General features: G+C 37.0%; 1 protein-coding gene across 3 annotated transcripts; it reads right to left on the reverse strand.

Annotated features, from left to right (window-relative positions):
- Positions 1-255: 255 nt before the first annotated feature.
- On the reverse strand, positions 256-17794 carry med14 (mediator complex subunit 14). 3 transcript variants are annotated; one of them, XM_039676920.2, is made up of 30 exons: positions 17392-17794; positions 16891-16917; positions 16347-16452; positions 16093-16266; positions 15885-16014; positions 15618-15746; positions 14907-15014; positions 14196-14328; positions 13967-14117; positions 13608-13719; positions 13214-13339; positions 13057-13135; positions 12818-12977; positions 12528-12722; positions 10113-10247; positions 9928-10004; positions 9251-9411; positions 9001-9147; positions 7826-7917; positions 7576-7728; positions 7085-7354; positions 6490-6706; positions 6003-6128; positions 4703-4885; positions 3543-3769; positions 3011-3190; positions 2133-2240; positions 1433-1558; positions 1039-1228; positions 256-906 (listed from the first exon to the last, which is right to left on the reverse strand). In XM_039676920.2, the coding sequence occupies exons 1-30, from the start codon at positions 17559-17561 to the stop codon at positions 833-835; spliced, it is 4266 nt and encodes a 1421-aa protein (XP_039532854.1). In that variant the 5' UTR covers positions 17562-17794; the 3' UTR covers positions 256-832. The 3 variants fall into 3 exon arrangements, with proteins under 3 accessions (XP_039532854.1, XP_039532855.1, XP_088989278.1); XM_039676921.2 differs by lacking the exon at positions 6003-6128; XM_089133152.1 differs by lacking the exon at positions 4703-4885.
- Positions 17795-17967: the final 173 nt, after the last annotated feature.

Below are 17967 nucleotides of genomic sequence, written 5' to 3' on the forward strand. Positions count from 1 at the left end.
ACATTATTTTGTTAAATTACGAAGGTAACCACTATGGCAAATGATTTAACTTACCTTTTTATCTTACATTTATCATAAATTTGATTATATTTTCATACACAATTTTATAATTCTGAAAAAGGCACAACGAGACTGCATAACTATGATGTAGCCTATTACAATTACACCCAAATCTAATGCCAGACATTTCTGTAGTGACAGATAAGGATAACAATTTTGTTTTCTACGAAAAATAAGTAATTGTTAATGAAAGGGAGAACTTATTTCCAATTTTTATTAAATAGTAATAAACAAAGACAAGAAAATGTTTTAGAGCTCTTCCATGATTCCAATGCATTATAATAAAACACGGCTTATTTAAATGTGTCTCCTATTTCAAGTGACATAAGAAATGAAAGTAATGCGATCAAAATAAACATTTAAATAGTGTGCTGATAAAGAAAACATCAATACTCACACAGTACTGATATCTTGTATTACAAAAAAGACAAGAATTTTTCTGCAAAGTCTCAAAAAAATACAGCTGTAGTTAAACACTTTTTTCTATCACAATCATTTCCATAAGAAGTGCATCTGAAAAAAAATAAATCCGTTAGAAGAACTTCAAGCTATTTTAAAAAAAAAAGAAGTCCTGCTTTTGTTACAATTTTTAATTTACATGCTTCATTATACAATAAAAAAATGTTCCATCATATTTCTGCTCCCTTTATTGACGATATGATACACCCTTCAGAAGAGTCCATTGGCTGCAGCAGAAAACCTGAATCTCCCCGGAGTTAGGGATAAATTTATTAACAGACAAGTCTGGAGAAGTTTCCATAGAGACACCAAGTTATGGCCGTCCACCAGGGTTCAGCGTGAGATTAGCCATAAGCTCATGAACTGCAGCAAATATTGTGCACTCCCCTGTTAGAAAAAGGTTAAGAGTTAATATTGATAAGTGAATGAAGGAAAATAAAACATACCAAAGTTTTAAAAAATCATTAAATAAAACAAATAAAAGATGCATATTCAAACATTCAAAAAGCACTAATCTACCTGATCGTGGTGGATGGTGTTCATTGAACCTCCTGAGGATGGAGCTGACCATCAAGGCCGCGGCTCCAGAGGAGCTGTGCTGGCGGGGGATATCGGCCTGTTGGGTCAGTCCAGTAGCCATGTCGTACACAATGGGCACTATGATACTTATGGGCTCCTGGGGTACCAGTGTCCTTTGGGTCAGCTGGAGCTGTAGAAGAGCATCTCTTCATGTTAATATATGTCGGGAATCAACAGTAAATTCAAAACATAGAACATTACAGACCTGGTGGGTGTACAATGGCCAATAAATAAATCAGAATTCAAAGGTTCAGCAGTAGAGCAAGAGTTGATTTGATCCATTGAGAATTGGTTGTACACTCAGAGTGTTGAAGGAGTGATTAAAATCACTTACAAAGAATAGCATCTTGGTCTTCAGCACCACAGCAATGGTTCCTGGTGGGGCAATTGGAGGAGCGCTGGGTGGGATGGTCAGACAAAACTGCACGTTCCAATTCAGCTGGGCCGCTTGATCTGGAAACTAGAAGAAAACGGTAGGGGTTATGTTTGGGGTCAGTAATATATATATATATATATATATATATATATATATATATAATATTTTCAGCATCATTACTTTAGACTTCAGGAAACTCAGTATATTTGTGCAGTGTGTGCATATCAAAAGATTATATCCGATTTGTCTCAAGATTAACACCAGTAACATGTTTTTTCTAAGATCATTTACAAAAGCTACTTAAATCTATGAAACTAAGGCCTAATCCTGGCTTAATCTAAGCAATGTTTAGAAACATTGCTCAAGAAACATTTCTTATTGTTATGAATGTTAAAAACAGTTGTTTTGCTTCATATTTTTGAGGAAGTCCTTATACATTTTTTTTCAGGACTCTTTATGATGAATGAAAAAAATTAAAAAGAACAGCCTTAATTTTATTTTTTACAGTGTAAATGTCTGTCACTTTTGATCAATTTAATGTTTCCTTGCTGGAAACAATTCTTTAAAAAAAAAATTGTACTGATCGCAAATTGTTGAAAAGTAGTGTGTGCTTATGCAAAAAAGGCAACATTTTTTCAAATAAACAATTTGTGCTTACCAACTCCAATTTCATGATGCGAACACAGTCTCTGAGGATGTTGGTAGGAGCTCCCAACAGCTTCGTGAAGGCATTTAGTGTGTTGTATTTAAAGGGTGGTCCTGCAACCTGCAAGGTAAAAGTGAAAGACAATGTATAGCACTTGCATGACTGGAGAATAGCTGGCTTGATTTCACTTGGCTCAGTGAACTGATTTTCTTTAAAAAGTACAAAAAAAAAAAAAAAAAAACACTAATTGCACCAAACAGAATAGCAAAAATAAGTGTTTTCAATGTGTAAATAGTTAAATGTGGGGTAAGCAATATTTGATAAACATCAATAAACGCTGTTTAAAAACGTTGGCAGGACCAACAACCAGACTCAACAACAAACGTGTAGCCAATCAGCATTAGGGGGGCAACGGGTCATATGGCGGTGGCGGAGAGAGAACGAAGACTGTAGAGACAGTGCGAACACAGGCTGATGACTACTAGAGAACGCAGTGTTTACTGTTTAGTGTCCTTGTTAGTGCACCCGCCTCACATGCCAGCGATCGGGGTTTGAGAGTGACTGAACAGGACTGTTAGGATTGGAGGGTGAGCTTTGGCGGTGGAGCAATAAAGAGAGGGGTATGTTTGTTTGGGTTGATTTTAAGCATCAACAATATCCAGCAACGACTTTGAGAAATAACATACTGCTCCTTTAAGCCGGTTTTTCCAAACACGTGACATCGGTTGAGCCAATGGTGTCAGAATAAGCTCATCAGGGCACTCAAACAAACAGATTGCAATTCTGTCTGCTGCCACTTTCCAAAATATAATGAAAGAGGAAATTTGAGCTTCACTGAACACCACATCACATGATAGTAAGCTAGTTGATGATAGGAGTTCATTTCCTACCCTGGTCTCAAAGAACTTCTCTAGGACCTGCAGCTCCTCCTGCGACCAGGGTCCAGTGTTTTCTGGTGTGACTTTTAGCTGCAAAGTCTGGTAGGATTTGGGGTTGAGTGCCACTCTACATTTAAGCACATCCGTCTTAAACATGATGACGCCTGGTTCGTTTGAGTTCACAATAGTAAGCTGCAAAGAGAAAGTAGTCATGTGTAATTCAAATAAACTATAGACCATTTCACAAGATGTAAACAACACTGGTCCAGAAGCACTTCCTGTTTCAGTTTTTTAACACTACATAAAAGCTGGGATAAAAAACAACCAGCAGAACATTTAAAACTGAATCAAAAAGTTAAACAAACACCTTTAAGATGTTTTCTTTACATGTGAAATAAAGAAAACAGTTACAAACTGAAACAGGAAGTGTTTCTGGACCAATGTTGTTTACATCTTGTGAAATGGTCTATACAAGCAGAATCAACATTCTGATGTGTCAAATGATGAGGTTATAAAAACAATATTTGAACGGTTTCTGACTCACGTTGGGTTCTATCTGGATGATTCTCTGTAGGTGTCGTCTCATGATGACAGAGCCAAGGAAGCGCTCAAGAGGTGAGCACAGGTAGCTACCCGCCAGCCCTGGCACCGGGCACGGCATGGGTGAAGGCAGAAGCAGCACGTGTAGTTTGCTGTGGGTGAGGATGGTTGGAATAGAAGCAGCCCAGGACCGTTGCGGCAGTTTTCGAGGAGGGGGCATTGCCTGTGAACCTGCACACACACACACACACACACAGTGATTGGAATAATTCAGCTACTGCATATTGTTTGAAGAAATACTCAAATGTGAATTAATTTAAATTATTTTATTTACATCAAACCTAGTCAATAATAGTAATTATCGGGATATTTTATAATTAATTTATATCGGGATAATTTATAATTATCGGGATATATCGGGATATTAGATATTTTCTCACATACACCGTCAGGAAAATATCTAATAATATTTTACCCCAAAATGAAAAAAATAAATATATATATATATATATATTTCAGATAAAATTAACAGTCTAATTTTAAAAACATCAAGATATTTTTAATTGCAGCATAATTTAAGACAATTAAGCACAAAAAAAACTGCAATAAAAACAAAATGCATTCTCCTTATATATTTTTGTTGAAAACGTTACTGCTTAATTGTTCCTCTGGAAATCATGATAAAAAAAACATCTAAATTCTTTGATGAATAGAAAGCTCAAAAGAACAGCATTTATTTGAAAAAGAAATATTTTGCAACATTATAAAATGTCTTTACTGTCACAAATTAATATCTCCTTGCTGAATAAAAAAGTATTAAAGGGATAGTTTGAAGTTATTTCTTCTGCTGAAAACACAAAAGAAGAGATTTAGATTTTTTCAATACTGTGGAAGTCAATCAACTATTAGTTACCCATATTCTTCAAAATATCTTTGTTTGTGTCCAGCAAAAAAAAAAAAAAAATACAAATTTGAAACAACTTGAAGGCAAGTAAATGTTGAGAGAATTTTCATTTTTGGGTGAACTATCCATTTAATTTCTTTAAAAAAAAACTATCAATCCCCAAACTTTTGAAAGATAGTGTATGCATATTTTAAAAATATTAAGTAAAATTCTGGCTTTAAACATGTTTTGATATGACAGATCCATCTCTATGGACTTACTGGTACCAGCTCGAGGGGAGTGGGATGGGTCTGGAATGGGTGAGTGCAAAGAAGGGTTGCCTGGTGACATGCCAGTGATTCGTGCACCGGGGGAGGGTCCAGAAACCTGCGGGGAACCTGGCCAGGGGGCAACTCTTGGACTGGTGGACAAAATTGTGTAGGGTGAACTTGGGTCAAGAGTTCCTGCCAAAAAAAAGAAAAAAAAGCAATTGGACCATAATTCAAAATTTTGAGGTGGGTAGCAATTTCCATCGACAATATAGACAGTTATTTTTTTCAGTCCAGAGCAGTAATGGTGCTCCACACCGCCCCCCAGTAATGCACATCCCTAGTATAGGGAACTCTGAAACCAATATTTCTCTGTGAAGTCAGAGTTGGTTATGAGTTATGAAGCACCGTACTGATGCGATCCAGGCAAAAACTGATGCCGCAGATTCACTTTCTTTCACAGTTTCAACGGCAGACCAGTAATGACATTCTGACACATCAAAATGTATTGCATAGTGACATATTGCGACTAATGTGAGGTAGTAGACAATACCCATCCCTAATTTACAAAAAAATACACTATAATTCAAAAGGTTGGGGTCAGTAAGATATATTCAGCAAGTGTGCGTTAAATTGATCAAAAGTGACAGTAAAGACTTTTACAATGTTACAAAATATATTTATATTTCAAATAAATATTGTTCTTTTAAACTTTCGATTCATCTGAGAATCCTGAAAACTTTATAGTAATTTCCACACAAAAAAAAGTCATTACAGGAGTAAATTAGATATTAAAAAAAAAAATATATATATATATATATATATATATATATATATATATATATATATATACATATATACATTTTATTATTGTAATAGTATTTCCCAATATTACAGTTTTTACTGTATTATTGACCAAATAAATACAGCCTTGGTGAGCATTAGATAAATCTTAGACCCCAAACTCGACTGGAAATGCACAAAACAAATATTATAAAACATTTATAAAAAATAAAAAAAAATCCAAATAAAATAAAATAAAGAAAGAAGTGGCCCAATCAATCAGCCTAAATATATATACATATATAGATTGTTTTTGAATGTTTTGTACCATCAGTCAAAAAACAGAAATAATACAAGCATCAAGAAAGTGCCCATTTAAGCCGACTAATTCATCCATGCGGAAGGTCGAGTGGTAGCAACAAATCAGAACTCTTTCACCAGCCCATCAAAGATTGAAAGTCTTGGTCCTCACAGGTAAGAAGGAAGGCTAATCAACAAAGCCCTAGATCCAGGCCTCCCATACACTTACCATGAGGGCTGGCAAAGTTGGAGGTCTGCCCCATAGAAATGCCCAGAGAGGAGGGAGAAGGGATGGGCCCAAAGGGAGAAGGGGCCCGCAGAGCTCCACTAGGGGAATTGGCTGCGTGGATGTTCCCTGCACAAAATTAACCAATCAGTGGCCTTATCAACATCTGACAAGAGTTCCCTTTCACACACGCTGCAGCTAAAGTGTGACAGGAGCTGCAGGCCCCGAATGGAGATGGGTGGGCACGTCTATGACTGTGGGCATGCTTCTCTGCCAGGATGCACGGTAATGGTGTCAAACACAGACTGACCAATAAAAGCATGCATGTCCACAGACAAGAGCAGCTCGTGGGACGGTTTTGCAATGAGTGGGACACCAAATAAAAAATGTTTCCTCTCCTTTTGATTCCCTAACACCATGGTGGCATGACCAGCACGGCACAGACAGAAAATGGACAGAATTTGACACGAGAAAAGACACGCATTTATACCTGGAGACTGCGTTGTCATCATGGAAGGGGAAGGAGGCACGTGGTATGGGTTGGGAGGCGATGTAAGGGGTGGATACACCCCTCTGCCTGGAGGCTGTGTTTGAGTATGGGGCATGAAGCTGTCATCAATGCTTATCGGGGACGGAGGATTGTCGTCCTCATTGACTGAGCGTCTGCGCGCATCCTGGTTACTATCCACAAACATGTTTAAGAACGTCTGTGGAAAATAATGGAAGAGTGAAAATTAAACCCATGCACGCCTCTACTACTCCTCTACTGGATAAAGGAATAATAAATAAATTTAATTCTGTCATTTACTCATTCTCAGGTTGTTACAAACATTTGAGGGGTTTTTTTTCAGCAGAACAGAAAAAAAACATGTTCAAGAATGTTGATCACCAAATAGTTTAAGTTTCCATTGACTTCAGTTGTATTGACAAAAAAAAATGTTGGTTACCAACATTCTTCAAAATATCTTCTTTTGTGTGCAGAAAAAAGAAAGTCATACATGTTTGGAATTACATGAGGGTGAGTATATGATGACATATTTTTTTGGGAGGACTATCACTTTAATGACATGGTTTGCTCCACCCACCTTGAGTCCAGGGGCAGGGTAGAAACCTTCAACGATCTTGGTGTTGTCAAACAGACTGTAGGCCCCATCACGAATAGCTACCACACCTCTGCTACGGCAGTAGATGTCGATGCAGTACATGTTGCGGAAGGCCAGTCGGATGTGAGTTGGTGACTGGGGCAGAATGGAGAAGCACTGGTACGCTGTATTGGTCCTTTGGGTGAGTCCCAACATAGGCACTGTGGGTAGCTTGTTGATGGCATTTAGAGGAGCTAGAGTATCTGAGAGGATCTAAGAACAGACAAGTATGTGATATTGCAATATTACTAGCAGCTACTAATAAATAACACTTCAAATTGGTCAGTGGTGATTAATTTTGGTTTGAAAACATACCAACAGTATATTTATATTTACCAACATAATACAAATTACGGGTCATGGACCAGTGACTGTTTAGATTTTAGTAAGTGAATAAAGTAAATTAAGCTTTCTAGTTCCAAGGCTCTAGATACCTGTAGAAGTTGTACTACATTGGGTGTCTTGTTGAACATCTCTTGAAGTTGGTGGAGAATTATGTTGTGACAGTTGCTACAGCCTGAATTGGGCCCAACAGTGCCCAGGGCCAGATGGAAACGCTGGGTTACTGAATTCCACTGTATCGTCACCTAAAAGAAACAGGATGGATCTTGTAGTAAATAAAACAAGTCTGATTTAAAGTAAAATCACTAAATAAAGATCTCAAGAAGTTGAAAAGGTTTTTACCGAGCTGCCTTTGGTACTGCCATAACATAGAACCAACTTCCGATAATTATACAGTCGTATCTCTGAGAAAAGGCTCAAATATGATGGCATCTCTGGAAAATGTAGACAATTCATTTTTAATTTTAAGCAATACATCATGTCTTTTCCCATACCTATTTACTTTTCAAAAGTTCGGAGATGGTGAGATTCTTTTTTTTTAAATGTTTATGAAATAAGTCTTGTATGCTTACAAAGGCTTTATTTTATAAAAAACAGTGATAAAGCAATATTGTGGAATATTTTTAGAAATCTTCAGCATCCGACTATAATCGACTAGTAGCACAGTCAGAATAAAAATAAAATAAAATTAATCGGAATGAAATTGGCCAAATCCGGATTGTAAGGGGCGGTTTAAACCTTTTCTAATCCGATTGAGAGGACATGTAAACTCTTGATCGGATTGAGAACCGAAACTGGAAAGTACTGTGCATTTGCGCTAACAGAGATAGTGTATTGACGTTTTATGAGTGGAATGAATGAAGCGCAATTTCTTAGGGCATGTTTAAGGGATGTTTTACTGCAGCACAGCACAACAGTTCATGTGCTCATCATCACCTATTAGAATTTAGGACCCGAAATAGATAAATATTAAGTCTGCTCTTTAATACATACAAAGAAAATGTTGGACAATAGTATGCGCAAACAGGGGAAACTATGTATATTCGTGCAGTGTGGACATGTCAAAAAAATCAATTCCGATTTGAAGCTTCTGATATATAAACACACACATCAACCCGATCAATTTATTAAGTGTTAATGTAATCACTAAGTTCAGATTCATCAATCAGTAAATGTGTCCATGTAAATGTAACAAGTGTCACATAATCCTTCAGAAATCATTCTAATATCCTTATTTGCACAAGAAAAAAATTCTTATTATTATCAATGCTGAAAACAGCTGTGCTGCTTAGTACTTTGTAGAAAGAAATCTTATCGCTCTGCCCCCAAACGTTTGAAAGGTAGTGCAGGTCAATATCTCAATCAATACAAAATTACCAATTTGTCAGCTAAATTCTAAAACAACAGTAAACTATAAAATTAAAACAAATAAATGTACTATGACATAAAGGAATACAGGTTATAGCTGGTTATGGCAAAATCTACTAGTGATTTACCTGGTTAGAACAGTTACATACCAGGTAAAGAGCGTGAGAACTCCAGCACACATTCATAAAGCTGACTAACGCTGTTCCAATCATTCAAGAACATCTCCACCACTTTCCTGCCACCTACTGGCTCTGATAGGGGATTCTCATACGTCAGGTAGACATGCCGCATGGAAGCTGAATTGAAATAGAAAATAAATTGAGAAAAGGAAAAAATGTGATCCCTCACACATCACTGTATTGTTTTGAAAGCCATTGCCAAACAAGGAACTCTCTTTACCTTGCTCTTTGTTGGATGTGCTGTTTAGTGGGCAACTGGAGAAAACCAGTTCTGCCACCCAGGTGCGATTATTGCGGCCCTGTAGTCTGAACGTGCAGTCCAGCAGGGAACGCTCTAGAGTTTTTCTCGTTTCCTCACTCACTCCCTTACAAGATGGAATTCTGAGAAAGAAGGAAAGCGATTAATACACAATTGTTCATAAGTTTGGGGTCAGTACATTTTTTCAGTGTTTCAAGTCACAAATTTACAGCAGCCATTACACCAGGCTTCAGTGTTGCCTGATCCTTCAGAAATCATTCTGATTTGCTACTCAAGAAACATTACAGTAATAATTGTTATTATTAGTGTTTAAAACATTTGTGCTGCTTAATATTTAAGGAAACTGATAAAAAGTTCAGGATTCCTTGATTAACTTCAGAAGTTTGACACATAAATCTTTTGTAACATTATAACTGTATATTCTGTAACCTGCAATCAATTTAATGCATCCTTGCCGAATACAAGTTAATTTCTTTACAAAAAAAAAAAAATCATAACTCCATACTTTTGAATGGTAGTGTACATGGGACAAAGACTAAAATAATGAGAAAAAATTGCTATATGCACATCTACCACATGTGCCAATCTGGTTTATCAACTTCAGAGACGCTGGACTGACAGCCAAAGACAAATCTTACTTCAGAATACGTATAGCGTGGCTACAACCGTCTCCTTCGACCTGAACTCCCTGATGAGGAATCTCCATATTCGACAACTGCGAGTAAAAGACCATTCAGTAAACACAAAAAGTGACGTTTACGAGAAATAGCTTCAGATAATACAAAACTGCCATCACCATCTAATGGATATACAGTTACAGTACCTCACAGCGTAATCCGATGAGGGGCATGTTGGTGTCACACATAGCCACCAGGTGGGCAAGCTCCTTATTGAAGGCACACATTTCTCCTGACCTCTTGGGTTTCTTCGGTTCAATGGCACTTTGCTCTCCAGACAACTATGTAGAGACAAAAACAAGAATATTAATTACATACAATATAAAACTAAACACAATAGAGACAGTAACCTTTTTTCTGTATTGGGACATACATCTTAGGGGGCGGGGACAATCGGTTTTTGATTGAATGGAGGCAGATCTGAATGCAAACTTGCAGATGATTGGAAGAAAGTGGTTTAAGGTTTAAGCGGACCAAATGATTGGAGAAGTCTGGCAAGTCTCCAAGTCTGTTGCGTAACCGAAAGATCGATTTATGATCATTTAATTTAAAATTATAAGGTCAAAACTAGGGCTGGGCAACGATTAATCGCATCCAAAATAAAAGTTTGTGTTTACATAATATATGTGGGTGTAGTGTGTATAATTTTTTTGCATATATAAATACAACAATTCATACATGCATGTTTAATTTTTGTAAAAAAAAAAAAAAACAATGTTTTGACTAGGGCTGGCATCCAAAATAAAAGTTTGTGTTTACATAATATATGTGCGTGTAGTGTGTATAATTATTCTGCATATAAATACAACAATTCATGCATGCATGTTCAATTTTTGTAAAAAAATAAAAATGCTTTGATTAATCGCATCCAAAATAAAAGTTTGTGTTGTTTACATAATATATGTGTGTGTAATTATTTTGTATATATAAATACACACATATGCATGTATATATTTAAGAAAAAAATGTCTTATTAATATATAAAATATTAATATTTATGTTTAATATAAATTATGTATAAATATATATATACAGAATTATTCATGCAAATAATTCTTAAATATATACATGCATGTGTGTGTATTTATATATGCAAAATAATTATACACATCACACACACATTTATTATGTAAACACAAACTTTTATTTTGGATGCGATTAATCGCGATTAATCGTTGCCCAGCCGAGCCCTAGTCAAAATATATATATATTTTTTTTTAAATTAAACAAGCATGTATGAATTGTTGACAATAAGATCAATAACATGCCTTTAGAATATATGTACGGCAGAGTATGTGAGCGGAGTGGAGTGGGAGCGGAGCGAGGAGTGGAGCGGCATGATTTTGAATGGAGCGCGGAGCGGATTTTTTAAAAGTCGGAGCGTCGTGGTTTTCACTCGCTCCGAGCGCGCTCCACTACCGCTCTATCACGAGGACAATTCATACCAACGGCTCATTATAGAACTGCATTTTTAGTAAGGATTCACGTGTTAAACACATTACGCTAGCATGATACAGATGGATCACTCAAATCAGAAAAAAATGTGAGGGTTATGATGACGCCGATGGACATGAGTGGCTGCGGGAGGTTATAGTTATCAAGCCTGTACTGAATATGAGCGGGCACCACGATCTCATGAAAGTGCGAATCTATAGCACACATTTTATTTCTCGTGCCTATTATTATATGCCAAAAAATTGTTTGTGCGTGCAAATGACGCACACTAAACCCCTTGGTTAGGATGGGTGTGAAGTGCGTTCTTGCCATTAAGTGCGTATCGTAGGCTATGCCCACGAGAAATAAAATATAGATAGCCTACGCACTTTCATGAGATGGGGCGCTGGATCGGGCGGGGTGAAAGCACATTTTAAACAGGTAACACTTATTCACTAACACAATCGCTTTCTCACTAATGCATTGCATTCAAACAAATGTAATCATACAGTCGGCTATCTGTCAGTATTTGATTTTAAATGAGCATGAATCTGTGAGAAATGTAGCGACCCGTAGATAAATAACTGATGAAAACGTAGTTATTTTCTTCTTTCCAAACAAAATGTGCTCTGCAAAAAGCAGCAATGATATTTAATTTATAATGCTGATAACCTGTAATAAGCATAGCATGTCATAGGAAAAGTTTGCACACTATCCAAATCCAATAAACAACATTGCAACTATTCTCCTAACGTTGTTTTTTTTATTTATTTACTATGCCTATGTATCTATTATGATGAGGAGACATTTTGTGAGATTTTAAAGCATACTTAAATACTTTATTCGGAATTTCCTTGGGGAGCGAACACGGAGCGGTGTTTCTGATATCAGTGAGCGAGGAGTGGAGCGGGAGCGGTAAATGGTGAACCCGGAGCGGAGCTGGAGCGGAGTGATTATATAATGCTTGGAGCGTGGAGGGGAAATTGTTGCCGCTCCACTCCGCTCACATACTCTGATGTACGGTGAATTTCCATTTCATGCCGACTTTTGACCATTTCACCCGCCTCACCCCTCAGAAAAAGATAAGAAATATTTTAGTTTCTGCGTTATCCCTGTGAGTATCCCACCTTCCTCTTGGACCCAGGACGAGTCATTCGACCAGACGAAATGTCCTGCACAAGCTCCTCGAGGTTGGGCTTAAACTGTTGTAGCAGCTGAGCAGCAGGCAGCCCGTCCTCACTCTCCATCTGACTCACAGACAGGAAGTAGTACTTGTACTGAAGCTCTGTCGAATTGCTGGACACATCAAACATCTCGACCACCTGAGTAAAGACAAGAGTTAATTAAATGTTTATTTACATAAATTTACAAAAATCTTCATCTGTGAGATAAGTAAATCAAATATTGAAGTATTTACAATATAGTATTGAGGGAGGCGGGTGAGTTTGATGAAGAGGCGATGTTTTGACAGGTTGCCAACAGGATGCGTGGTTAAGTTAGATAGATGGAGAGTGTCTGCACACAGTGTGGGCAGATGTTTCACAGACTGTCGACATCTCTGCTCGCCCAACCAGAATCTGTTCAAAACATAATAGATTAACAACAGCCACCGTCATAATATGAAACGCGCTTAAAACAGGAAGCTTGACTGTTTACTTTAGCTGTTGTAACCAGGTGACGATGCGCTTCATGTCATCGTTGATACTCTTTTCAATTTCGTCCAACATGGACTGATCTGGAAAGAAACCAGCAAAGTAGGTCAAGTAGTTCAAATGATCAGATGTGGGCCAAATCCAACAGATATGTGACTAACCGACTCCGTAGAGCATTGGCTGAAACATTCCTGAATGCAAATCGACAAATATGTGGAGGCACTCGGATCGCCCGCAGGGCTCCAGTATTGGTATGACTAGTGTGGGCAGCGCAGTCTCTATGAAAGCTGAAAAATGAAAACACATAGCACATAGAACTTGTAATAGATTTACCCTACGTCTGTTTAATAACTATTAACCTGTCCATGCCAGGGACTGACAGTTTTCAAGTTCAAAGATGGTTCAAAGATACATTTTTTTTTACATTATTTTACTATCAGTATTAACAGTATGAAAATGGATGTTATTAATTTAGATATTTGCTTCCCTACACAATAAAGCACAGCCTCTGGTAAATCAAGCAGGGTGAAGATCTTTGTGGTGTAAAATACTCACAGTTATCACTAGGGTTGCTACTTTTCAGGATGGCTTTGAGTTCTTGCAGTTTCTGATGCGAGCGGGCATGCACACTATCGATCAAAAGCTTTTCCACTGAGAGATGATCGATCTGAAAGAACAGCCCACAAACAGCCCTGATAAGCTTTTATCCTCATTACTGTTATTATACACAAACTTTACAAAGATTGAGTTTGATTAATAAAAAAAAGACATGCTTTTGAATGAAGTCTCCTATGCTAAAGACTCCATTTATTTGTATAACAATTCAGAAGAAAAAAAAGTAATATTGTGAGATATTACCATTTTAAATAACGGTTTGGCTTGTTAAGGATATTAGTTTAACCAGTGACACTCACCTTCATGGCTCTTTCCATTAATCTGGAATCACAGGCAGGCAGTGGAGGCTCATGGGAAATCTGTAATGGCTTGGAACCATCCGTCTCATCAATTCTGATGGTGACCTTGTGCACAGGTGCTGTGCCAGTCTTTCTACCCAGGACCTGTTGACTGAAAGGCAAAAATCAAGAGATGCAAAAACAAGAGTAAAGTTGCACAAAAACTCTGTAGTGATTTTTTTTAACTTACTTCCAGACTGACAACGTGAGGCACTTGGCAGGGAAATAGCGCTCCACCTGCACTAGATCACCCCATCGCTCTCTGATCAACATCAGAGTCTGTGAATGCAACACCTCCAGCTGTAGTGATAGGCAAAAAGAGTCTGATACAAGTCATCAAGGAAACCTTTTTGATTTAACACTTTGTCTGGGCTGGTAAAACAAAAGCTATGCATTTCCACTAATCACATCATCCAGTGGACTTTTGACAGCTTCAGGGCTTACATGAAAATGAATTACACTTAAGCATTTTTGTATCCAGGCCACAAAGGTTGGATCGACAGAGGGTTATTAAGAAAACAGTTCCCATAATACTCTGTAACTCCAGTGGTGGCTCATCAGGGGAGGCAAAGCCAAATTTAAGAGGTGAAATTGAGAGAAGGACCTGGTGGGTACAATACTAGTTGACTCCATTATGACTAGAAAGTTTGCCAAGTATTTCTTAAGCACTGCACTTTTTGAGTCCAGTCGAGCGTAGCCATAGCAGACTGGGAGATATAAGTATTTTTTTCTCTGTTTTCTATGGTCAGGTAGCACAGATTTATTTGTCTTTTTTTTACTGTACAAGCAGCCACGTTTTATTGAAAGCCCATTTTGCTGGTGGTAAAGTACCCCTTTAAGCAACCACAAACAAATGCTCTACTAAAACACAACAATATTAAGTCTTGAGCTGAAAGGATACGGAGGCAGCTATACATGTCCTGAAGTGGCTTGTCATCTCCAAACAGGCGGGATTGTACCAATTCATGGATATAATTCACCTGCATGCTGTGAACCAATGCCCGTCCATCTAAATAAATAACATAGAGATGTTATTAATAAATAAGTTATGAACATGCATAAATACACACTCTGGTTCAAAAGTTTAGTTGCTTTTTTTAAAGTAAAAATATTTTTATTTAGCAAAAAATGCATTAAATTGATCAAAAGTGACAGTAAAGACTTTTAGTTTTTTATAAAAGATCCAGAAAGTTTTTTTTTAAATCACAGTTTCAACAAAAATATTAAGCAGCACAACTGCTGATAAAAATGTTACTTTAGCACAAAATCAGCATATTAGAATGATTTCTAAAGGATCATGCGACACTGAACACTCGAGAAATGGATGCTGAAAATTCAGCTTTTGTCACAGAAATCAATTACGTTTTATATACTAAAAAACAATTATTTAAAATTGTAATAACATTACACAATATTATTGTATTATTATTGGTGAGCATAAAGGAGACTTTAAAAAAACATTAAAAACAACTTTACCAAACCCAAACATTTGAACTGTATAGTAAAAATCTATTTATATAAAAAAAGTTGTGAAAACAAATGTACATTCAGATGGGTTGCATGATATCTTAGTTCTGATGCCTTATTAGCCAACACATTGAGAATGTATTACCTCCGGTTTCCTTGTCTTCAACTAAAATCTCTAATTTAAGAAGTCTCCAAGGGATATCAGGATCATCCCCCATCACTGTCAACGTGGCTTCAAATTCTCCCTCAACTCGAAACTTCACTCGCCCGTTGGCTTGACATGCAAAGAGTTCATAAAAACATGTAAGATCATATGTTGTAAGAACAAAACACAGCAAAAGGATAAAAATTTATGGATACAATTTTTTTGATATATATAATATATACATGATGTGTAGAAGTTGGAACTTACCCACAGTTAAGTTGGCCAGCTGTGGGGGTAAGTCAGTGGTGACTAGTCGATGTCGCAGGATTTGATTCAGCTGATTTAGTGTGGTCTGCTTCTCTGTTTTGGTTATAGGGTCAGGAGGAATAATTTTGTCCTGAAAACAAATAATCCCATTATTTTCTGTTTTCAACATCCATTTAGACGCTGCTAAACACTACGTTTGACTACTCACTCGGATGCATGTGGGCAGACGCGGATAAGACCCGGTGGTTAGTACATCAATGGCAAAAGGGATGGCAAAACTAGGCAAACGCGCATGTACCAAGGCGTCCCTGGCCAATGATGCCAGTCGGTCAGCCGTGTCAACAAATAAATATGCTTGTTGATCCAGAAATGAGGAGATCATCTGTAAACAGAGCTAAGAATGAATACCACATAAACAAGAATGAAATAACTCAGATTGGAGGTGGGAAATAAATCACGTACCGCACATTTCTCCACCTTCCCAGCATTACTTGCCCATTTCACAAGAGCAAGCAGACGTACAAAGAGCTGCCGCGTCCGACTGGCAAACTGAACAATTTCAATTTTCCTGTAAGAGACGGGTAAAATCGGTTACGTTTAAATGCATGCATAATGTACCCCAGGGGTTTTCAATTAAAGACAGTATAGAATATAGATCATATAGATATGGTTTCTTGTATAAAGATTCAGTTTATGCTGTGAAAAAATATATTAATATTATATATTAATAAAATATTATAATTATGTCTAAAATATTATTTGGAAAATATTTAGTTAATTTCTATAGTAACATTATTATGTTTTTTCTACTCATGTTACTGTACTGTATTATTTATGCATTTTCTTTAATAATTTATATTTATTCAAATACTAATGTATTTATTTTTACACTGTTCTTTAAACTCCTAGTTGCAAGAGGGTTCTGGAGTTTGAAAACCTGAGATGTAACCAATATTACAATAATGTTTATTGGAGAATACAAATGGAAACTGTTTAAGTTTCTTACCTTTCCATGTCTGTTTTCCGTGGAAGTCTGTGAAAATCATAAAGATATGGTTAAAAATATCAAATGAAAGCACAAAGCATTTTATATCTTACATCTACACATCAAATCTCCATAACTGCTCTAATTAAAGCAATGCAATATACTGGGATAGCAATATATCAACTGAATATTAAAAGATAAAAGCTCATGTCTGGGTCACCTGCCATATCTCAAAATCACGTAGGCTGCAAAAAGCAGAGTAACTTCTGGAGCCAAAGTCAAATATAGCTTTATGTTCAAATATATTATATATCACTTTGCCATGGTTAACCAAATAATGTTATGTAGCCTATCAGTACTAGAATGCAGCAAGATTTCCGTATTATTTACTACCAATTTACATTCAAGACTGTTGTAAAGTAAACATATGGACCAACGCTAAATTAAATCTAACTTTATTTAACCATGCCTGACTAAGTTAATGACCATTCAAAACAACCAGCCTCTCTCTCATGAACTCACAGCTCAGCCAACAGAGTGATTTCATGGTAGGTTCGCTGTAGCAGAAACTCAATCAGGACGCTCAGTCGAACTCCTTGAGTGGCCGGGGCTCCCGGAGGAGGCTGTGGGGCTGAGGTCGGACCCCCGGCGGGGACCAGCTGCCCGTCCGAACCAATCTGAACTGGAGCCATTTTAAATACAGCGGGAGCAATGTATGGTTACGGGTCCGACCCTTTTTTCCCCCTCGCGTTTACCGCAAACTAGGCCGAGAGAATATTTTTACGCGTACGTCCTAATGTTTATATCCTGCTGAAACAATTTCAACCCATGGAGAAAAGAAAATATGAGCCAGTAAGATGTGGAGAGATGGAGCTCCGCCATCACCCACTGGAGCTGAAGCAGGAAACAAAACTCTTCTTTCCTAAATGGCGCTGGATGAATTATTAAAAATAAAAGTCTGAGAGCCAAAAACGTGACTTTTAAAATGATTCAATTTGTTTGTATTTCTCTTTATGTCTTTCACAGTAAATTATAATTTAAAAATAACCTTTCTTTAAAAAAAAAAAAAACATTTCCTCTTTCTAAGGAGTTCAAAAA

The sequence above is a fragment of the Pimephales promelas genome, chromosome 7 (assembly GCF_988280905.1).
Source record: "Pimephales promelas chromosome 7, fPimPro1.hap1.1, whole genome shotgun sequence".
NCBI classification, from domain to species: domain Eukaryota; kingdom Metazoa; phylum Chordata; class Actinopteri; order Cypriniformes; family Leuciscidae; genus Pimephales; species Pimephales promelas.

What these genes read in the sequence shown, in the direction of transcription:
- med14 (XM_039676920.2), bottom strand. Translation starts at nt 17,561, where the DNA reads ATGGCTCCAGTTCAGATTGGTTCGGACGGGCAGCTGGTCCCCGCCGGG. An exon ending in GGACATGTATAGCTGCCTCC is followed by an intron (nt 14,329 to 14,906) that starts GTATCCTTTCAG and finishes GACTTGTATCAG; the next exon opens with ACTCTTTTTGCCTATCACTA. An exon ending in CACATCCAACAAAGAGCAAG is followed by an intron (nt 9,148 to 9,250) that starts GTAAAGAGAGTT and finishes ATTTCAATTCAG; the next exon opens with CTTCCATGCGGCATGTCTAC.